Source organism: Misgurnus anguillicaudatus, chromosome 25, assembly GCF_027580225.2.
Source record: "Misgurnus anguillicaudatus chromosome 25, ASM2758022v2, whole genome shotgun sequence".
Lineage (NCBI taxonomy): Eukaryota > Metazoa > Chordata > Actinopteri > Cypriniformes > Cobitidae > Misgurnus > Misgurnus anguillicaudatus.
The window spans coordinates 1963142-1988020 of NC_073361.2; the positions used below are offsets into that span (position 1 = coordinate 1963142).

At 38.3% G+C, this 24879-nt stretch overlaps 2 protein-coding genes across 3 annotated transcripts in view; one reads left to right on the forward strand and one right to left on the reverse strand.

The window, feature by feature from the left end:
• bmp6 (bone morphogenetic protein 6) overlaps nt 1–1766 on the forward strand; it is a 49146-nt gene extending 47380 nt beyond the window's left edge. For both annotated transcript variants that reach the window (XM_055181824.2, XM_055181825.2), the window contains exon 8: nt 79–1766. In XM_055181824.2, the coding sequence (XP_055037799.2) occupies nt 79–228 (150 nt within the window). In that variant the 3' untranslated portion in view covers nt 229–1766. The remainder of the gene's footprint in view (nt 1–78) is intronic.
• Nucleotides 1495–22200, reverse strand: txndc5 (thioredoxin domain containing 5). The gene is made up of 10 exons (XM_073864046.1): nt 21907–22200; nt 20013–20165; nt 17159–17264; nt 16980–17076; nt 10262–10377; nt 9961–10047; nt 9695–9847; nt 6777–6856; nt 4817–4946; nt 1495–2874 (listed from the first exon to the last, which is right to left on the reverse strand). Exons 1-10 carry the CDS (start codon nt 22092–22094, stop codon nt 2752–2754), a joined length of 1233 nt encoding a protein of 410 aa, XP_073720147.1. The 5' UTR covers nt 22095–22200; the 3' UTR covers nt 1495–2751.
• Nucleotides 22201–24879: the final 2679 nt, after the last annotated feature.

Genomic DNA, 24879 nt, shown 5'->3' on the forward strand with positions numbered 1-24879 from the left:
ACTAATGACCTGAATCATTCTCTTTCATGGTTCATTTCTTTACTAGAATTTTTTTCACTGTTTTGCTTTACTTTGCAGGTCCACCTGAGAAATCCCGAGAATGTTCCAAAGCCGTGCTGCGCTCCTACTAAACTCCATGCCATTTCTGTGCTGTACTACGATGACAACTCCAACGTCATTCTCAAAAAATACAAGAACATGGTTGTGCGTGGATGCGGCTGCCATTGACACAGGGCTCATGTACTCTGTGATGCAGCGGCTGGGCAACAGAGACACGGCAAAACTGAAACGTGTGTGATGACAAAAACATTAAGAACTCAACCTTTGAGTCTGTTGTCTTCACAGTGGATCCAGGTCTGAAGGACCGTGTGTGTGTGTGGACCTGATAAATGTGCTGCTTCTCCCCTTAATTCACACACACATATACGGCCAGTTCACATACGAACACACTACAAACCGCCAAAAGGATATACAGCTCTATCTATGAACAGAAAATGAACTCAATGCCTTCTAAAACCCAAAAGTAAATTATGAGCTTGAAAGCAGTCTGTATTTAATATTGTATTCTACTAACCAAAAAAATCATAGTATGGCCTGAAATGTTTTTTTCACTGATCCCTAGATTCACTTCAACCCACAGGACTATATTTTGGGTCTTGAGAAAATGAAATTATTTTAAGTTTTCCGATATTTGCTCTACACTTCCTGTGGTTTACATCGGTGAGTCAGAATGAGCGGTTGTACACTTCAACAGAACCCCACGAACAGAAATGTAATGCTGGCGTTCCAAGGATGGAAGCGTTTTTCATTTTTGATGCCGTCCGACACCACAGATCTATAATTTCCCTGCAGCACACCTGCACCTCAAAACCTCCAACAAGACAAATGAGATCTATGGAAAATGAAACGTTGTTTAAGCGACAAACCCATATTCTGCACCAGCAGCCTTATACAGACTCTGTAATATTTTCCAGTCATCTTGTCTATATTTGTGACTCTCTTTAACTTTTACTACATGCAGCTATACATTTCTGTCTTTAAATGATTTTAAAAGGTACAAGTCTCTGTACTGAACGGGCTCAAGAAAGGTGTATTTTATTCATGGAAAATATAGATTGTGCCCTGTTTCGTAGTCCACACCATATGACTTTTGGTCATATGCTAACGCTAATGTTGTTTTGTTTAATATATTTTTTGCCAAAGTGAATAGAACACTGTAATAATACATTTAATATAATGAACAGATCCATCAGTATGCTTCACAAAAAATATATATATTTAATAATACAGTTAAAATCTGAAATGATCTCATCATTAAGAATATGAATAGCCTGTTATTATATTGCATACCTCTGGTAAACTGCTGTTTACATGCCTCTATCATGTTTAGTTGTTTGTATGTAAATACTTTTGTACATTATTTATTGCATCTTCTAAAACGTATATACCACAGAGACGTATATATCAAGAGTAAAGGAAACAAAATTAAACAGCTATTTTTGAAAAAAAGACATTTTATTACATTTTTGCAATGTGCCTTTTTATACAAAACCCCCCAAAGGCAGTGCGTGTACACCCTCTTTAAACAGGACAAAAATACTGCCATATTCACTGAGGTCTCCTTTGACCATATGCCTCCCATAAACATTTCACTGACTATATGTGGTTTCGACTGATTACTTCTTCCTTCCCTCGCTTTCAGATCCAGTAAAAGAGAAAAATAAACATTCCAGTGTGGGAATATTTGAAAAGGAAAAAACGCAAAATGCATTTGTTTAACTCGATAAAACATCAGTATTTTTAAGCATTGGCATCCAGGCAGAGCTGGTGTGTGAATTTTACCATCTCAAAATATCAAGTGCTTTAATCCGTTCAAAAGTAGCATTAAAATGTCACTGACTGCATTATTGATACAAATCTGAGAAAAATAATCTGGGCTACAAACCTTAAAGACAAAACTAATCAAAAACAACATGATGTACATCAAGAGCAAAATAAAACCCCACATGTGCAGAACAAACCATGAAAAACAGATTTCATTGTACCATAACCGTTTTTATCTTTCACTAGCTATCTACCGTAACTTATAACCATTTATATGCCTTCAGAAAGTCTTTATGATTTGATTTATTCTACTTTCTAAAAGCATTAGTCAAGTATTGTCATTCCTGCTGGAAAAAAGTGCCTAAACCTATCTGAGGTGGTTTGCTGGTCTAGGCTGGCCACAAAACGGGTTAGATTGGCTTGGTTTGATGGTTTTAGAGGATTTGGGGCACTTGTCAGTTGGTTAAGCTGAAAGACTATCTGGTCAACCACCTTAACACCAACTTTACATTGTGAAACCAGGCAAGACCAACAAACCAACTGTAAGATTACAGAAAAAACACATACAAGAACAAAGTCGTGTTTTTTGAGATATGTTGAGCTCCTCTTTAAATTGTAGGTGGTGTCCCTGAGCTGAATCTGATATGCATCTTATATGGCTGATGGAACTTTGTCACTTTCTTAAACTGCAGCTGTTTCTTTTAAAGGAGGAAAGACAAAACTATAAGTGTAGTTATCAAATCTCTAACTTCACTGAATGGTCCATTATCAAAATGAAATTGTGTACGTTCACATTTCCTTAAGCGATAAGCAGAAGTGAATGTCCTCCCATCAGGTATGGGACAATGAGGAAAAGCAATGTGTTTAATGTAGAGAGATTTGACTTGTGTAGAGAAATTAAAGATGAAAAGGAAAACGACAGCAAAGCTAAAGCTCATCTCTGGCCTGCTTCATGATAAAGCTGTGAAGGCTCTCCATGTCCCGGCCCCCGTTATGCTCCTCCCCCTGCTGCCCTGCCCGGAACATCAGGAGCGTTGGGTATCCGCGCACCTACGAAGAGCAATAATCAAATATTTAAATCTCCATCATTTAATAATAAAATAAAGTGTCAAATAAACATCAATCACTAGTGTTAAACCACTTTGTTGTAAGTATATATTTTGCATTATTTTGAACATGTGATGAATATAATGTGCATGTTAAACTGTGCATCATTTACACACACTTATAATGTAACAGCACGGCACCTGCCATTGGCCAATTTTTTTGCTCAGTCGACTTGGACAAAGACATAAACATGCCAGTTGAGTTCCCTGGAGCAGATTGCGTCGGCTCGTATGATCTCGTATCGCTTGCTTCCATGGAATTGAGATAAAACGCGTCGACTGGCCAGTCTGCGCAGCTCTGTATAAAGTCCACCACACCTGCTCAATAGTCTGCACGTTCATTTCCTATTAAAGCGTGCTGCATGTGATGTATTATTGTTATTTTGCGCATGCTATGCACTTCAGGACCATGACCAGTTCACACAGGTGTCTGATTTTAGTAGTCTAAGGGGCGGTTTCCCAGACAGGGATTAGACTAGTCCTAGAATAAAATAAATGTTAGAGCTGTTCAAACTGAAAACAACTTGCACTGACATCAGTAATAGTGACACTAATACATCAGTGCTCTTTGTTTTGCCTCAAAATGCAAGTACCAAGTTTGGTGTTAATAGCTTATTCCTATCAAGACCTAAAGCCAGACAAGTAAATCCCATATTGAACATTTGTGTGTCGTGTCAAGGACTTTCCAGGTCTAATACCCTCAAATTCAAGGACTAAATGTGGGGACACATTTCAAGTGAGAGGAAGGTTACATCGTGTTACCTTTTAAGATACATTGTTACAGTTCCCTTTCGAGGGATCTCGCGCTGCATCACTGCGGTGACACTTTGGGGACGCTTCCAGGGGTAAGTGCGTCTGAATGTGTATATCAAATTCAACCAATGATGAGGCTTAAAGACAGGGTGACGCGGAAGCCAGGAAGTATATCTCTATCTGAAATATTGCCAAAGATGGTGTTACTGGGGCGCAGGAGGTATGGCAAGGGAGACGCAGCGTCTCGTTCCCTTCTCAGGGAACAACAGTTACATACGTAACCCGAGACGTTTTCATGTGTCAAACACAACTATGAAAAAAAGCCTTTTGGTATGAATCAACATTCGCATAAAGAAGATATAAGCATTTAAAGCGAACAGTTTAGCACGTGTGCTTAAAAAGTCTAGAATTTTTATGATATTATCCTACACTACACAGGAAATAATATGGATTTTTTTCCAGAAAACTTTCAGCACTTTCAATGACCTTTATATATGCATGTATGTTTTCAAAAACTTCCGAGGGCCTTGAATTCCCCCCCCCCCCAGATTCACAAATTCATCTGTATTCATTTCAAGGACCCGTGGGAACCATGATGGCTTTATGGTAAAGGATATATATCGGCATCTGTTGGTTTGGCATGCTGTTGACAGTGCTTTTTTGGTGTACGTGTGGACTAGGCCTAATTCTGAGATATGGGTTTGTTTATCTTGAACACTTAATATTTGAACAAGCGATGTAGGAGTTAGAAGCAGTTGTGCGTTTGAAATATCTGTAGCATAACCTATTGAATGATTGGCGCACTGCCAAGTCAATGCGTCCCTAAATTGGCTGCGTTTGCACTTGATCGTGCTACAGTTAGACAGCACAGTAAACCTTAACATTTCGGAGGAGAGATTTTAAGCTATCAAACATTTTGATGTGTGAATCCTCGTTTTACTAAAAAAAAAATGCTGAATTGGTTGCTTACAAAATTTTATTGCAATTAAGATGCTGTCTGTGTAGTAAAGCAAAAGGCGGTTCACTAATAAAAACACAGCTAAATAATATTTAAGGACTTAACTAATTTCACAATTTTTACAGATCCCCATACATCTCTATACAAGGTTTCAGACAGAATGAGCTTCACTCACTGAGAATCTATTGCACAGCGTTCGCTCCAGAGTACAGTCCACTTTAGCAACCTTCACATCAGTCAGACCGGGAAACTCTTTCTTGGACAGATCCTCCCAGGTAGGGGCCAGATTCTTACAGTGACCGCACCTTAAACACATAACACACATCGCGTGAGTCAGTCCAATCTGTGGGACAGTCATGGACTGTCGGCTCTTTTGATCAGGACATTAAGGAAACGCTCAAGACGATCACAGGATCTGATAATGGAGCAGATTCAGTGCGCATTGGTTTAAGCAGAGAATCACTGAATAGAGAGCTGTTGGGCAACATGGCTTAAAATATAGCATTTTTCCAGCTTTGACTTATTTGTACCCTCATTTGATATCCAAAATGAACTTTTTCTCGAATAATGTGTAAACAAAACGTTAATCAAATATTGGAACTGTGCTTGTACAAATTTACTACACGAAATTCACAATAAGGTCTCTGCATATTATCATTGCTTATATACAGGGTGCGATTTGCCGGGGGGGGATGCGTGGGATTTCCCCCTTTCTGGTCAATGTATCTCTGCCTCTGCTTAATTATTTTTATCCCCGGTGGGGATAAATTTACCCCCCGCCTCAAAGTGATCAGTGCTACTACACCAGTGGCAAGACGGATCACAAAACTTATCACGGATCCGTGGTTTGATTAAAGTCAAATTTGTTTTAAAATGCGCTACTTTGGCTGGCTCTGATATAGCTGCCGCGCAGCCTCTCTGTATTCACTACTCTGCAGACTTGCTCAATGTCCCGCCCGCGGCGCTATCTGATTGGTTACAGACCCGGTTACACCTCACGAGTAATAGCCCATCAACACTTGGAGATGGTTATGGAGCTGTGTGTCGAAAAGATGAAATGCAGCATATTCAGCCGCATATTAATAAAGCGGGAATAAACATCACACCCTGATTATCTGTTTATGATGACAAGCGGAGTTAGTGTCCCAGTCACACCATTGAGAATGGCAGAAGTTACACACATGATAAATGCCGATGAGGCGTTTAGCGAGGCGCGGGCGCGTCCAGTTTGCGCAAATGAGGCTAAGTGACTAACACATAATGCATCTGACTTTTCTATCATTTCACTGTAGCTCAGCATCGCGGTGTAAAGTTAATGTTATTACTTTAAAAGCAGCATTAAAACAGTTTCTACTGTAATGGTTTAACTTTGCAATCAATACATTGTTCATATTTATGTTTAAAAGTTGACACTACGTTGTGCCATATAGTTTTGCCATTCAAGATTTAATTCTTGCGTGTTTTTTCGTTGTGCACGATCACACTCCATATGCGTGGGGAAACACAAGCCACTAGAGCAAAAATACCGCGTTAGGCTGCTTCATGAGTCAACAAGAAAAAAGACCCTACAATTCCTGCAAATGCAGGACTGAGTTCATGTTCTCATGATTTATTTTTATGAATTAAAATGTTTTGAAATGTGCCGTGGACAGAGACGCACCATGCCAAGAACTACAAAAAATCTTCAATAAGCTCACAATTTGTGCCAAAATAGTACAAATGTTCAGCCCCAAAACCATTCTGAAAAGCTGGTTATATTTTTATGTTTCTGCGCAAGTTCAGCAGACAGTGAGGTTCGGGTTTGTTCCGATCAGAGCTCATGAGCGGAGGGCGCATTTCTGAATATTAGAAACATTGCAATTAGAAATATACATTAAAAACAACAACACTATAATGGAATTTTGCTAGGTCGGCCAATGATTACCAAATTTCTCATATTACTCTTCATAACCACTGAAAACAGTCAAAAAAGTTAAAACTAGTGGTGGGTACAAAATGACTCATGACGAAATATGGTGGGTACCCACCGTCGCCGAAATCGACGCCTATGAAAACATCCCCCCCTCTGTTTTTTTTCACAAATCGCACCCTGCTTATATACAAAACAATATTCACGTACACATAGAAACACTTACCACGGGGCATAAAACTTGATGAAGGTAAGACCTTTGGCAACAGTCTCATCAAAGTTGCTTTCAGTCAGAACCAGGACATTAGACTGAGAGGAAGAATAACATGATTTTAGTTTCTGCACATTTAACACTGGCCTTTAAATGTTAACTGCAGTTCATTTCTCAATATTATAGCTTAATATATAAACCAAAGAGAATCCCCACAGGTGAACATACTGTATCATCGAAATGTTAAATACAACTTACTTGCCTCACTACTACTTGACTTGATTAGTTTACTTAATTAGAACACCAATTCTGAAGATTGTTTAAAAGAAAGGTCAACCTTTAAATGTTGTGAAGGCTTTTTACAATTACCCCACTTTCCTAACTTTTAAAATATAATTAACAAAACTCTTAAAGGGGTCATATCATACTTTTTTTACTTTCTTCATTTTCTTCCCCAAGGTGCATTACTAATGTTAGTTAAAGTTTTGTACCAAAAACTCCATGCGGTCGAACAGCTTTTAACCCACTTATTTATACTGTGTGCTTTGTTCCTCTGCTTTTTAGGAATTGGCACATTGTGCATCGATACCCCAAGTGTCTGATCACCTTATAGACGGTTTCAGCAGTAACAACATAAACAAGCAGCTGTCGCGGTCCGCACGTAACTTCTGGTTAACTACGCTAATAATAAATAACAACGTAGTTTATTTATAGAAAAAAAAAAAAAACAACAACACAGATTACCTAGGAAACCAAAACATTTGTTATTTTCGACGAGGAATTTGTTCAAGAGATCAGTTTAGCAACTAGTCAGACCATTAAAAAAACGAAACCGGAAGTAAAGTTTGGATCCAGACGTGTATCACGTGCATCCGATGAAACCGTCTATAAGCAGCATTACTTGAGTAAACATGAAAGGTCATGAGTTATGTTTTAGGTTTCTGGTGCCACTGAAGGGCCATTAACAATATAACGATAACTATAAAAAATAAACTTTAAAATGTGGTGTTTTTGAAGAAACCTACCTATATTTGAGAGTTTATAATAGATAACACATGAAGATATAATGAAACTTTTTTTTTAAAGCAGAGAGTCTGGTTCTTTTATTTGATATATTGTATGTTTATATATTTAAAGAAGAACATTTTCTGGAAGGCATTAAACTTTTGTGAAAATTTTAATAATGATGGCGGGCAACTAAAAAAAAAAAAAACGCTGGCGGGAAGAATGGCAGAATTTACACCACAACTACAACGATAAAGATGCAATGAACAATATCATTAGGATAACTTTGAGCGATTTTTCTCACCTGATGAACGATAAACAATTGACAGCCAATCAAATCTATTTGAACTTCAAGTGCCGAGGTCCATAACATAAAATGATCTGATTCAGTTGCAGTGAAATTCACTAGGTAATCCCTTTCTCCTACCACATTGACTACACTAAAAGCTAAGATATTATGGCGCTTTTCCATTGCATACTGTAGTACCCCACGGGTTGGTTTAGTTTGGGTCGGGTCAGCTTACTTTTGGGAGCTTTTCCATTGGGTGCAGTACGTAGTACAGATACTTTTTTTGTACCACCTCGGTTGGGGTTTGAAGCAACCCGAGCTGATACCAAACGTGACGCGAAAAACACTGTAGATCACTGATTGGTCTAAGACAATCATCACTACCAGCATCATCGGTATAATATCAAGAGTAGCTTTACCTTCATGCTAGTTTGCGCCATCTCGAGCAAACATGTTGTCATCTGTGCTCTGCTATAAGTTCCCAAACTCCCACAGGTTGAGAATCAGTGACACCATAACCGTGTTTTTCCAAACTTGCACTTTGTGGCGGAACAATCGCGACATGCACGTCCGCATTATATATGCTTAAATGCAACTTAAATGAGGCTCAGCGGAGCGCGTCGACAGACGCCACGGGTGTTTGAACAGAAACTGTCATGTGATACAGAGGTAGTTATAAACGCGATGTGCAAACATCTATTTGTGGAGGCCAATTTTAATTTTGTGGCGGACTGATTAATGTATGGGAATAAACAACGACGTTCTCACTTGTATGATGTCACAGTAGTAGGCAGCGCAAATATAACAACACGCCTATAGTCCCTCCCACTCCGAAGTGATACTAAACTCGATGGAAAAGCTAACCAAGCCAAAGTGAGGTGAGCTGACCTGACCCAAACTAAACTAAACCGTGGGGTACTATGCAATGGAAAAGCGCCATAGATTACACAAACTATTAGATTTACTGTTTAGAGTTACACAAAACGCAAGGTGTTGAGGACATCTGCTGGTTACCTGCTGGGTAAATGCAACAAGAACAGCACATTTACATATTCAGTGACATGTAAACAATTGCAAAAGTTTGCAAAAGTGCCGTGTGGGCGAATTAGCATAAAGTTATCGTTTGGTTTTGTGGACGCTAATACAGTTGTTGTAATAGTTAACGTTATAATGTGAACGACCCTTAACCCCAGGAACTCTGAACTTTTGCAGCTTAGTGTTTATAAATGCTTATTTTGGACTGGGAAATGTTGGATTCTGTAATATTTTCATAGTACAATAAGCTCAACATGAAGGAAATGAGGAGCTGTCATGATATTTCCCCTGTAGAGACAACTCAAACTATTAAACAACATCTGCTTTCCAGAACCTTCTTAAAAGACAACAGGAAATCCAATTAACAAAAGAAAATAACAGCCCTTTAAGTTCCCCACCCATCAGGTTTACGCCAGCCCACCAACCCCGTGTAGACATGAACATTTGCATCATGAGGAGGAAATAGCTGCTCAGCCCATAATTATAACCTCAGTTTAAACGTACACATGCAAAGTTTTCTGCTTGCTGTTCAAACATCTTCCTGTGTACACAAAATAATCAAATCTATATAGGAAATGACAAATGTAATGCGTTAAAGACACACAGACTCTTGTTTCTCTGGCTCAGCGTTGGGAGGGATTTCATGATCGTGCTCGTCTTCTGCCGCAGGTTCATCTTTAGATGCCGCAGCGGTCACGTGATTATCCACAAACTCTTTAAATGAGTCCAGGTCACGCTTCCCTCTGTACTGATCGATCTGCAAACAGTGTACATAGCTTAAACTTTATAAGATCCCCCCCCATTAACCACTCAGTTACAAAACTATTTACCAAAACAAATATAAATGGGACTCAAGAGATATGTTCTTACCTTCTCTCCATCAGTGAAGAACAAAAGTGTGGGATAACCGCGCACCTGATTATCTGAACACACCTCATAGTGCTGTGTGCAATCCACCTTTAACAAACAACAGCAAGTCAACATACAGTACAAGTGTACATATGATAACGATACATAGTGCGAACCAACCTTAAACTTGGACCAAACTCAATAGAAAACGAACAGATGTCCAAGCACAAATTTCAATAGTATCAAATAAATATTAGCCTTAACAAGAAAAAAGTGTGTCTTCCTGCAGTCTTTTGTGTTGGGCTACGAAGCCCTTTCTTACCTTGCTGATTTTTACACTGTCTGAGTGCTCAAAACTGGTGGCGAGCTGTTCCCATGTAGGAGCCATTGCTTTGCAGTGACCGCACCAAGGTGCATAAAACTTCACAAAGTGAGACCCTGCAGAAGTCAGTAATATATTTAAAACCTTTAAACACAAGAGAGGAAATAATCCAAATATGATCAATTACAAGGAAAGTAAGATTAGCACAAATATTTGCTTTCATTTCAACAGCGAGTCATATACACTAATGATCAAAAGTTTTACAACATTTACTCAGTTTATTTATATATTTAAGAACAATAGTAAACAACAATCCATAGTGTATGTGCGCAGGTCGTCTCATAACCCACCGGGGTCAGGTTGGGGCGGGTAAAGATAGTCACTTTACTGCGAGGCGGGTCATTAAAAACAAAATAAAAACATGCATGTTGCGTGCAATTCCCTAAAGCCCATGTTAAATATTTGGGAATATATATTTTTCATATTTTATTAGGTTCTTTGATAAGGTTAATATCGTAAGCTGAAGTAGCAACGTAACTTGATATCCCCAAACCTTTGGCCTCACGTCATGAAAGCCCCAAGTAGCTCCCACTGCCAGCCACAACAACATATCAAACAAACAGAGAAATAAAAGTGAAGATGAAAGATGAGGTGCAGGAAAAATTTGTTAATGTTAAAAATGCTTATTATCCTATCTCAATATGCTGGTTGCTATGGTTCAGAAGCGTATGTTGTTGCTAGTTTACCGGGTGATGTAATCTAATGGCTGTTTCCAAGCACTTTTAGACTGAAATAAAGCATGTTTTCATTTACATTACAAATGCCTAGCATGTCTATTTTAATGGTCATGGCCCGGGTTGTAAAAATAGATACAGTGGTGCGGGGTGGGTCAAATATTTCATAAAAGTGGGACCCGCAGGTTGGAAAAACGCTGACCCGCTCATCACTAAAACACGTGTATAAGCTTATAATTTAAAAGACAATTCTGACAGAAACATTCATTTAGCAAGGCAAAGGAAAAACTAGTGCATCATTTCCTGCTGCCTACCAAACAGGAATCATTATTCATAACACATGGAAACCTAAATAAGGTCTTAATTCACCAATGCTGCCAAAGCATATTGTTAAACGATAACTATGGAAATAACAAAACCTTAATAAAAGTCCTGAAGAAAGATCAGTGATGACTAGGGGTGGAACAATACATGTATTCGTTTCGAAACGAATCGGTACGGGGGTCACGGTTCGGTGCATGAATTTAAACTGAGAATACACGGTATGAAAATAAAAAAAAACTTGCGTGCAAAATAATTAATGTAATGCGGAACTACTGTTAGATCCGCGGGTTCTTTATGGACAGCTAATCTGTTGCCCCGCTTTAGCTCTGAAGCTCTGATTGGCGCCGATGCAGCCGAGCTCCGCCTATGTATGCGCTCTATCAGAGACCGTCTACATTCTGGCACTCTGCAGTTTTTTGTCAGGTTCACGGTCCAGTGAGTGAAATAGCAGCGACAGCGAGTATGGCAAATGGTGGTGAGGATCCGCCGGCCCCTTTAAGATCGCAAGTTTGGCAAAACTTCAGTTCCAGTCAGTTACAGTAGTACAGGCGAGAGCAGTGGTGTAGTCTACGTGATACGCAGGTATACGCCGTATACCCACTAGAAATTGTCAAGGATTTCCGTATACCCACTAAAAATAGCTTGAGGATGCGTAACAGCATGATTTCTGACATTTCAAACTTTTAGTCATAATTCAGATGTAAAGCACTGACCAGTAGCATGCTACACTTGCTATTTTAGCGGGTTGAACTGCATATATATATATTAGGCTATATATTTGGTGTGTTTGAATTCCTGCCGAACTGCGCGATCCGATTCGCGTATGAAATCAAATTACCCAACATTACCATAGCGGCGCGAAAGTGACTGGGGAGCAGACTGGTGTGGCACCAGAAGAACCCACAGGCGAGTGACAGCAAAGTACCGCGAGAGCGATTGCATTTATCACATGGATAAATCTGCTTTGAATCGCTCTCGCGGTACTTTGACATCACCAAAGGGTCTGCTTAGCGCCAAATGAAGTCGAACCTGCAGTGTAGCTGTTCACGCGACACTGTAAACAAACAATCCATGTGAAGTGAACGAGCTGCTGCAATATAAAATCCGGAGAGTTAACAACGCACATGTGAGTAAACAACATTTAAAACATCAGTCCAGTTTATTACTTTATCTGGAGGTAAGGCTCCAAATGCCACAAAATAAGCCCGTAATTATATCCTGATGGTTTTAGCTTTCAGCATGTTTGCTTGTGCTTAGTGTTAAACTTTCCTTCTCTGTGTTAATTTATATATCCACGTTCAAGATGTATATGATCTTAAACTTCTGTGAGGAAAATCATGTCTGCGTTGATGTTCAGTTCAGACTTGCAAATTAAAGATCATTTTCTTCACTTTGGTTTGGGTGTCTAATATTAGGCTACATGATGGTCTTGTAATAATAATTAAGTAAAAGCCTATTTTAATTTTTAGACACTGCTTGTATTATATGCATAAAATACGCTTTTTATATCAATGACTATGCAAATTAGAGTTAATTCATGGTCATCTTAAATGTGTATTAATTAAAAACATTTACACCATTAAATTACACATGGTAATGTTATCACTAGGTGTCATATAGCTATTGAAAGAGTGGATATTTTTTTCTCCTTCAATGCATGTGTTAGCCACGGATTAAAGATTGGAAACAGTTTATTTAATTTTAATTAACAGTTGAGTAACTTTTGGCCCTGAGTTAGATGTTGATTAACACTAAACCAGTCTAAAAATCCATCCAGTTTCCCCAGCTGTAAACCCATTGACTGTTAAAGTCTTTTTTTCTTATAATAAACTGACATGTTGATAACACATTCAGTTTATGTGTTTATGAGTACACTTTCAGAATGCTCTTGATTACATGAAGATCCATACTGTATGCATCTGTAAGTGTGGTGGTGCTTATGGGGTGTCACGCTGGGACGAGTGAGCATAAGGGTGAGAGGGAAAAATCACAGTATACTCACTACAAAAATCTAGACTACACCACTGGGCGAGAGAGTGGTGGAAAAGACGAGGACCTTGCATCGGCGTTGTTCAGCAGTTGTTAGGTATGTGAGTGGAAATACATCTAATCAGGGCTCTCAAGTCTCACGCATTCACCTTGACAAACACGCATTTCAGTCAGTTCAAACGCCACACTTTCTATTTCTCACGCTGAGAAGTAGGAGATAAATTGTCCTGCTATATACAACAGGCATACGCAGGGCAGTTCTGTCGAGTTCAGCTGCTTTCAGTTTTTTAAGTGTGCTAAACTTTACGCAGCGCCATCAGCGTCAGAGTACCGCGAGAAATCTTGCGGAGGAGGCTGATTTCAAATCGCTCTCGCGTTACTCTGACGTCATCCACTTGTCGTTTCTTGCAGCGCCTCGTGAAGTCGTACACACCTATTAATTCATCCTACAAGCCTATTTTTTGTTCTTTAGTACATTAATATGAAATAAGGCCAAAAATGTAATTTAAAAATGTATTTAGGTAACACTTGTAATACATTTGAACCCCTATTTGTATGAAAGATGAGTACAAGATTACTTAAAGTGGTATATATTTTTGAAATACGAGATAGTATGTTAAATGCATTTCAGTTCATATTCATGACATCTCAAAATAACACTGATAAGGACACCTATGTTTTTAAGATTAGCTTAAAAAAAATGCCTTTTTCATTTTTGTTTTGCTTTTTTCCTCCATTGTACCGAAAGTGAATCGATCCGTGAAGCCTGAACCGAGGTACGAACCGAACCGGGACTTGTGTGTACCGTTCCACCCCTAGTGATGACTGTACAGTCAGGGTTTCCCACAGTACTTTGCAGTTCAGGTGGCCCGCCTAAGCTGGGAAACCCTACCGCCTTAACTAGGTCAAAAAAAATAAAATAAAATGTATGCATCTCGGAGAATAGCGCGGACATGCACACACCGCTGCACATTTTGGATGTCTCTCATATCTGACACACTCAGTTCAGTTCATGGAATCTATCCTAACGAGCTGATGATCTGAATCAGGTGTGTTAAATAAGGGAGACATCCAAAATGTGCAGAGCAGTGGGTCCCGAGGACTGGAGTTGAGAACCAGTGGTCTGGAGGATAACTAGCAAGTTGATTAAACATCTCGGAAAATAGCACGGACACGCTTTACACCGCGAGCGCGCACACGCACCACTCAGACGAAATGGTCCGTCAACTGTCTGGAAAATAGCCAGTAGATAAAACGCGTGTCCATGAGAACTGTAAGTGGACTTATGTTTTGGGTTTATTTAAGCCTGTTATTGTATTAGTCCATAGTTTTTGCAAATTTAAAGTAAGTTAGCTGGTGATTTTTGATTTCTGTTAAAAACATTTAATTCATTAATAATCTAGTATGTGTTCATTTTCTGTCATAGTTTCTTCAAACTTAAGTTTTTTTTGAGTGTTTTTAATAAAAATATTTTCATTTTCATCATGATGCCACTTTGATTGCCATACCCCTGGCCACGCCCACCCACCTAACCCTACCACCGTTACTAACAAATTTTCTGCATGAAACCCTGACAGTCTTTGTAAAGTCTTGTTTGTTTCTTTAAAAAAATGGCACTTTTTAAAATTGAAATTAAATGTTGACCAATTCTGAGATAAGGTTGTCTTGGGGAACTAGAGATAAAACGGTATGACAATTTACATCACCGTTATAGTGACCAAAATTACCACGAGTAGGGGTGGGTGATATAACCAAAATGTTATATCATGATAGGATTTATTTTATATCATGATAACAATATTTAAATAATAATGTATATATTTGGTAGAAAAGTGATTTAGTCAAGAGCAGTGGGAGATTTTCTCTCAATGCTGTTTGAGTAACATGAGTGACAGACAGGAGTAAAATTTGGTAACTTCCCCTTTGGATCTAATATACCGTTACACATGCGTTTTCTTTTCCAGCTGTTTACTTTCTCTTAGGACCTAAATGGTGGTGTTTATGAGGATACTGGCAAAGATGAGAATTTTGACACATGTGTATTTAAAGGCCAATAAAGCGGCAAAAATGCTCACAAGCTTAATGAGCAGAGGATGGGCGACTTACACACTCCTCTTACACAGAAGCAGCACGCGCATCTGTTGTTTGTGTTTCGATGGCTTAAAATCACTTGTTTTAAAACTGTGGTGCTTAAATACGTGTACAAACATTACGTTTTTGTGACCACGCATACAGCAACGTGATGTGGACGCGTAACCTCGATAAAGACGATAGTCCAAAATCTCTACCGGTTTACAATATCTACCGATTTTTCGTCCAGGCCTAACCACAGTAATCAATATTATCATGTTTTTTGTTAACAAATTATAAAAATGTAAAAAAGTATTGATACAAACTAAATTTAAAATAGATTTTACATGCAAGTGCACTTTTGTTTGCTTAAACATCAAATAAATAACATTAATCATGGCACATTTGGGGTTGTGAGATAAATGTTCATCAAGTTCAGATTAAACACAAGTGAGTAAATCAGATTTTCATATAAACACAACAAATCAGTGAGTCATTTGTCTGCGTATGTTGTGAGAAATGGGGTGAACTTTATGACCCAGGAGTAAGAAACAAACAGAGCTTTAAACTCATCAGATTACATCATTTAATGGAAAATTAAGAGAAAAGATGGATCCATCTAAAGAAATATGAAGTAAACATGTGTCTGTACACCTACCGTACTTTCCGAACTATAAGCTGCACCCGATTATAAGCCGCATCATTTAAAAATGCGTCATTAAGATGAAATAACATATATAAGTCACAGTGGACTATACGTCGCGTTTATTTAGAAAATTATTTCACAAAATCCAAGCCGAAGAACAGACATTTTATCTGGAAAGGCGAGTTATTCAACTAAACAATAGCAGACAGAACAGCAGGCTGAATAGATGTCTGTACGTTAAAGTAATATTATCAGTTATTTAAACGATAAACCATAACATACAGAACTTACCTGGAAGGTTGAATAGTTTAAATTAACCGAACAAGCCAACTAGCATGAAGTTCGCAGACTCGTCATTCCACATTACAGAATACATTGAATTACATAAATACAGAAGCAGCATATGGCGGACTCTCGCGGCTGTAGACGGTAATGATGTCTCGTACCTCATAAATGTCAAAATTAATTCATACTGACTTACAAGTCACGCCTGACTATAAGACGCAGCACTAGCCAAGTTATGAAAAAAAACGCGGCTTACAGACTGAAAAATACGTTAGATTTTTGGGATTTAAATTCATTCAGTGAAGCACTGTCATCACAAACACATGGGAGCAGACGTGATTGAATGTGTTTGTCTCACGTTATTGCTTAGTGTTTGAGCCGTGAGACTGACCCGGCTAAGCGACATTTAAAAAATAATGCGGTATAACAAAACGTTGGACATTTTTATCATGGTTAACCATTAAACTGGTAATCGTTACATCTCTATGGGCAACATATCAGTAAAAACTTCGAATCTTCAGTGTTTGTCTTACCAGGGGATTATTTAAATAAATGCATATAAAACCATTTTATGTAAAAAAGAACTGTCTATTTCATAATATATGCATTGTCAATAATAATGATAAATAACACATCAAAAACAAGCGGTATCTTGATAGTTGCGAAATACCTTTAGATATGTGTGATTTGAAGTTTGTGGCGGTGAGGTCATACAGGCCCTGTTTGGGTTCAGGGACTTTGGGGGGCTCAGGTTCACTCTGAGGCTCCTGGAGTGGAAAATTAAAAACACAAATAAGTGGGGTGAACTGCTATGTTCTAGAAGGATCCGAGTCATGATGGGAATCCTACTTCAGGTTCATCCTGTATGGTTTTCAGCATCCAGCTCTCCAGTGACTGCAAGTCTCTAGGACCCTGATATTTCACAGACTCCTGCTCGGGTCGAAACAGCTTCAGACTATAACACAAAGTAACAGGGCAATATTAGGAGAATATTAGACACTTTAAAGGGATGGTTCACAAAAAAACTAAAATTACTTCATGATTTACTCACCCTCAAGCCAACTATGATGTATACGACTAAACACAATCAACATTATAGAAAATATCCTGCCTGTTGACTGGCTCACTCTCTCGTGAACACGCATCTGTCATTATCGGAAGCTAGTTAATTTGGTTTGTTAAGTTTTAAAGGTTCATTGTGAAAATTTTAAAAGGATCTTATGACAGAAACGCAATATAATTAGCCCGGGTGCCAGCCGAACTTAGCCCCACCCACAACATTTCAGGTCAGGTAGTTTGTTCTGGTGTCGCTCCGTTGTGGCGAACTACGCTCGACCCAAAGCTGGTGGAACCAATCAAATTGTCATGGAGGGCTTTATACGATGATGGAGAGTAACGTAATCAACCACGTCACCAATGAGTGCTTGTGTTGAATCAGTTTACAACAAAGACAGCTGCCGCTGGAGAATTGAGATGTGAAGATTCTGCCATAGAGTCTGTTCTATAAGATATCGACAGCGCATTGATTTTAAAAGATGAACAGAGAAACGCGATCAAGGCATTTGCTGATCAAAAAGGTGTTTTTGCCGTCCCTCCTACGGGATTCTGCAAAAGTTTAATTTATCAGCTGGCTGGGACACAATGAAAACCCAGTGGTCATTGATGTTTCTCCTTTAGAGCACCAGGTGAAAGAAGCAACTCAAATGGGCATCACGGGGAAGCAACTCGGCATGCACAACAACGTGGATATAACTAACTGTTAGCGGTCGTTGCCAGCTCCTCGCGGATGAAGTTCTTACAAATGGCAAGAGATAGTCTGACTGTACGACTTAGTAAATAACTCACAATGTCATGATATGAATAAAATGTTGTAAACATACAGTAGTAGGTGTCAATGTACGTTTGCTAACTTAGACTTAGTACAATCCTAATGTTAGTCTCACTGTAGTGAAATAACTAGCAGTTCAGGTCAGGCTGCAAAAGGAGAAACACCATTTCAACATGCGTCACACACGCGGTTACTCTGATTGGTTGTAGGTCTATTCAATTGAGTGCTCATTTTTTTGTCCTGGTTCGGTTGAAACACGCCCCATAATCACAGCCCAATGGAGCAGTATCAGACTCAAATTCTGACTAGATATAATATAATATCCTTAACTATATTATGAGTGGTGTATAAAAACCTCACATAATGAACTGTATTGTTTTTATTACCCTAGGATAAGACGTTTTTATCTCCATACACCGCAGGTCCCCTTACATGGAAGTCGCCGTCATGCTTCTGCAGTAGCTCTAAATGGACAAACTGTTCAACAGCGTGCGTTTCCTCCCTAATTGGTCTCGGACGACAACATGTTTGTCCTGTGGCAGCTACCATATGCATTTTGAAATAGATGGGTGAGCTGTTGGTTGCAATTTGCAATCTCACCACTAGATTAGCTAATATTTACACACACCACCTTTAAATATTGATAACTTTCACATTGTTTGCCTTTTGAAGGGCTTAATTAACCCCTTGGAGCCGTGTGGATTACTTCTTTAAAGGATGGATGAATTTTATTGGGCTTCAAATCAGAATAACCATTTACTACCATTATAACAGCCAGGACATTTTCTAATATAACTCAAAAAAAAGACAATCATACACCTGTACATCGAGGATGGCTTGAGGGTGAATAAATCATGGAGTAACTTAAGCAACCTATAAGTCCTATCTTCTTAAATGGATAAAGGCAGATGGCTTTAAAATTGCTTACTAATGTCACAGTAAAACAGCATATTTCCAACCAACATTGAACATGACCATAAATTGTGTTATTTTAAGATCAGCTCAAGCACAAAGTCTGACAAAGGGGCTTCATTAAGTACACAACCCCTCCTCTAAAGCAGTGGTTCTTAAACTGGGGGGCCCTAAGATGGTGCCAGGGGCCCCAGTTTTATGATATTTTATAAAACACATTATTTTATCAAAAATTCTGTGTAATTAAACCTTTAAAAAAAGGCTACTTTGCAACAGCACTACATTGTAGGGCACGATAAATCGCATGCGACTCGTCAGTAATGCCAGTTCCGCAAGCGATACGTCCATGATGTGGCCAGTCAGATTGTCAGTGAACTACGGCTCTGGGTAGTAAATGCTGCTCCGTCTGAAAGCAGCTGATGGCGATTTACTACTAATCAAAGAACCGGCATTACTGAGGAGATGCGCATGACAATCACATGCAATTTATTGTGCAGCCCTACTACATCGTATAGTTTAATATCTTTTGTGTAATTCAAATGTTAAGTTTTGGAATGTTATATGTCATACATTTTCTTTGGGGGGCCAGGAAGGGATGCACCTTACACAAAGGGAGCCACACACCGAAAAGGTTTGAGAACCACTGTTCTAGAGATTCATGAGTCTTTATTGACTGACGATTGGCTCAATTCACTGGAAGGCAGGACTAAACCGAGCATTGCACCTTGCCCAGTTTAAGTTAATATAACTGCAACATCTTGTTAACTTCTACAATCTTCGGTTAAAATCAGTTAATGACTAATCTAAGTAGACTGTGTGCACCATCTTTTACGTGAAACACATGACTGTCAGATGACTACATGTATATAAAACATATCTGAGTGATTTTTATTTTTATGCATCCTTTGTTTGAGTATGATGCTGTGTCACAGCAAACAGAAAAAAAGAAGCGGTGATGCTTACGTGGGATATCCACGAATCCCATGTTCACTGGAGCAAAACTTTGTGTCTTTGGTGCAGTCGACTTTGACAACATATACTGGAGGAGAATCCATATTGTTGTATTTATCTCCCAGCTCATTCCACGTCCCCTGAAGTCTCTGACAGTGACCACACCTGTACACCAAACACATTAAAAAACATTTAAATTAAACTGTTTTTCCCATTTTATATATAATAGCTTTATAACATATTTATAACATTTCCAGTGGCGGGTACCATAGCTTCTCTATGCGTTTCAAAACAAGGGGTGAGCAGTGGACTTGCAATTCGCAACCTCACCACTGGATGCCGCTAAAATTTACACACTGCACCTTTAAATTAAGACATTTAATACATTTTTATAAAAGTGACTTTTAAAACATTACTGGGGTGCTTTTTTAGACATAACAATGACTAGGTACGTGACAATCTCAAGCGACATGCGGAGTAAAAACATTCTTGAAATTGTAACTTAGATTTAGTTTAATTGCTAAACTACAAGTGAACGAAATTTCAATGAATTTGAATGACGCGCAAGGGATGTTGTTATACCCGCAAAATGGAAAACAAATGGGACAAAATAAGGTGATGATTTTCGAGTTTCAAATGGCCAGTATTTTGTTATTCTTGAACCCATAGACATGGTCTTGGTGTCACTGTAAAGTTTTTTCAAGCTCTTTCTATCTGAAAAACTAGTTTTAGCATTTAACCATGTTGAAAATTTTTGTCACACATACCTACAATGACACTGGTATATTTTAAGATATGTACGGGAAAAGTTGTTTTCGGTTAGGACAACTCAAACATGCTTTTTAGTCTGAGACTAGATTTAAGCCTTGTCTGGGAAACCAGGCCAAGTAGTCAAATAATTAAATGCCTACAGATTTATTTAAAGTTAACTGGTAAAGAATTTTACACTTAAAAATAAAGGCGCTTCCAATGTCATAGAACCACCATTTTGGGCTAAATGGTTCCATAAAGAACCTTTAACATCTTAACTTAAGAACCTTTCTGTTTAACAAAAGGTTACTTGTAATGATAAAGGTTCTTCAGATTATAAAAAATGTAAGAAAGATGTGGTTTCTTTAAAGAACCTTTGACTGAATGGTAAACCAAAACTGGTTCTTCTATGGCATCGCTGTGAAAAACCGTTTAAGCATCATTATATTGAAAAGGGCATTGATTTAGATGCACTGATTTTCATCAGGTGATTTTACATCAAAACCATCAGATCTAGCATAAAAAGGCAGATATAACAAACTGAGATTTAAAAACAAACTGATAGTTTATGATAGTTATGTCTATTGCATAATTCAACATTTTAACTGGGTAAAAACTAAACACTTATGGAAAATGAAATGTGTACAAAGTATAATTTGTCCTGCTGATTTGTGCTGAATGATTCCATGTTGAACGAAAATGATTTGGTAATGATTTTGGTTTATATCATGGTATTAGCATTGTAGCATGTTAAGGTGGTTTTATCATGTAAGTTACTAATGTGAAGAGGAGGAGGTAAGTTAGTGTAGCAAACGTTTATAATGGCTGAGTCTCCATACTCTGCCACGTACACTAAAAGTTCACGTGCACAATATGCAAATAAAATATGTAGAAAAGTGTAGCAAAATGTTCATCATCAGCACTGATATCAAACACTGGATTTTCCGTTTTTAGATAAGAATGCTTTATAAACTTTACATGCAGTTTATATAAAAAAAGATTTTAAATGATTGTGTTTGTATGTTAGTGTGAAATGGGGTTCGAGTCACTTTGAACACCACGCAGCAACTCACAGTCGTTTATCATGCAGGTACTGTTCACTGATTTGAATGTAATGAAAGTGTTAAATGAATGAATGAGTTTGTTTTAACATTACCAGGGTGCGAAGAACATGACGAAATGTGGAGCTGTTGACACCGCATTATTAAACATATCCACCGTGTACGTGTGTTTGGCGTGCTCGTCCTCATCTGTATCATTATCACAGCGAATCCCGGTAAATAACAGACCAAAATAAATAAAACTCATTAAAATCGGCGTCATGTTCATAAGTGAGCAGGCCATGATTCAGCTTCTGTGTGTTTAAATGAATGTGAGCCGCTAGAGCACTGCGCTGATCTATAAAACATCCGGTAAACCGTAGCTGAGCTGAACTGAACTGTAATGACACGCCATACGATGTGTAGATCTGTGGACTGCGCATGCGCACTCTGCAATGCCAAAGCTGTGTATCCGGGGCACAGCTGTACGGAGCCCTATAAGCGCCATTTAATTTGCGTTCAAAAAGCACAGTCTTTTTTTTTTTTTTTCAAAAAGCACAGTCTTTCTTCAGTGGTTTCAAAAAATTCCTACTACAGATCTACTATGGAGTTTAACATACTAGGCTTACATAATCATTTACAAGTAACATTGTAGGATAGTGAGATCAGTACAACAGGCTAAGTTACTGTGAAAATCCCTGCTGGAAAAACCAGCATAGACCAGCATACCAGCAACGAAACACAACATATGCTGGTTGCTGGTATGAACGGATGCTGGTTGCTGGTATGCTGGTGGTCACCAACACCAAAACACAACATATGCTGATCTTGTTGGTTTTTCCAGCAGGGCTGTTTAAAATGCAATAGATATTCACTTAAATAACTTAAAACAAAACTGGGTGTGATAACTCTTTCTTTTAAACAGATTTATAGTGCCTTGGTTCCAAATCCCACTTAAATTTTGTTTCATATTTGTGGCTTTGTTATAATGCAAACAAAAAAGGCTTTATTCACTTTTTAAGATATTGTGCTCCTTTTTCGTTTGATGCATAGTCATATATGCCTACATTATAGTATGAGAATGGCTGCTCATGTTATCCATCCTAAACTTGTGAATGATCTTGGAAGATGCTGTCATGGATTATTGACAATTGTTCCTGAATAGATTGATATTTCTTATATTAAACAAACCTGTGAACTGTAAAAAAGGTTTAGGACAAGTAGGCTATGGGTAGATGCATATAGCAGGGTGGATTTGAAGTTTGTAAATGTTGTGGAGAATAAACAGAAAAAGCATCATTCAAAAAAGACAGGACAGATTTATGTTAATTTGTATTACTACACAGTGGCTCACGATTAAAGTAGCTCAAATCCTTTATGAAGCCTGGTACAAAGAATACATGTTTATCACTGATTTAATCGATTAAAGGAAGTCAGTAAAATCACAGGTGCTCAGAAAACTACTGAATTTCAGTCTTGGTTTAATTTGCCCTGTGGACCTGGTAGTTCAAACTCCTTGATTTGTCTTGAGCACTATTGGTAATCTTTTAATTTGGTTAAATATTAAATTATATTAAATAAACTAAATAAGAAGTTATGTGTCCTCTGTTATTGAAATGAGTAAAGTTAGATAAATAATAATGATATTGAATAATTATAATTTGGCTACAATTTAGATCCCACAAATTGTATAGCAATTCTTTTCTCGTGTCATCTTTATATGTCGATGGTACATATTTGTTTGTTTTTGTACTCCTCCTACTGAAAAGACAAGCTAAAACCAAGCTACTCTGGTTGTCTGGTTTTAGCTGGTTAAGCTGATGTAGCAGGCTGGTTTTAGAGGGGTTTGTGCACATTTTTAGCTGGTCAAGCTTCACCAGCTAAAAATGTGCACAAACCTCTCTAAAACCACAGGGAGACTTGGAGACCAGCAGACCCACTAGCTAAAACCAACTGACCGACCAGCTTGACCAGGCAGAAAGACCAGCTTTGCAAGGCTGGGAGGACCATCTTAAACTACTTCCATCTTAAACCAGCTATGACCAGCCAACCAGCTTAGCTTACCATGGTTTTACTACACTATGTTTAACTATGGTTTTTGAAAAACATGATTGTTAAAACCATGCATGGTTACTTTGTGGCTACCACACTCTAAAAATGCCTGGGTTATTTTTGACCCGGGTAAGTATTGGACAGAACACATGCTGGGTTGAAAATGACCCCATGTTGTGTTAAAAATGACCCAATGTTGGGTTGTTGTTATGCAACCATTGGGTATAATAACCCAGCAGTTGGGTTAAAACAACCCAGCACTGGGCCAATTTTAACCCAGCATGGGGTCATTTTTAATCCAGCATGTGATCTGTCCAATATTTACCCGGGTCAAAAATTTGAAGTGCATAAAGTAACCATGTTTTTGTTTGTTTTAACTGTAGTAAAACTATGGTTCATTTTCTTAAGGGCATCTACAACCAGACTGTGAGATTGACCAAAACCAGACAACCAGCTTAGGCTTTTAGCTGGTCTTTTCAGTAGTGCTGTTGTACATACTCAAGGCTTGACATAGAGTCCACATAAGAATGCTCAGCTATAGTGCTTTTGGGTTGATTGAAATTTAAATGTTTTCTTACTAGACATTTCATTATTGTTATCACTTGACAAAAAAAATGGGGCGGTACAGCTGACACATTTCATATTATATTAGCCAGAATGACAGTATGCGTGAATACTGCAGCTCTGACAATTTCTGAGAAAAAATTTGACCAGTATCAGAGATACAGCCCTGCAGTGTGGCTTCTCTTTCAACAACTAATGATGCTAAACTTCACTTTTAACAAATCTATGACACTGATGACAACTTAGATCCCACAGTGTGACAGGGCTTATAGCTATGATCATGTTTGAACAGTCTGAAATGCATCCGTAACTGCTAAAGTATTAAAAACATTCGGCATCATCCCGTATATCTGACTTTATCTACTTTATAAAGTAATGCAAAAAGATGTAATTCGATGATGGCGAATGAAGTGTGTGTGAGAGAGAGAGTAATTGCTAAAGAAAAAACATATGCAACAGACATTCATGCTAAA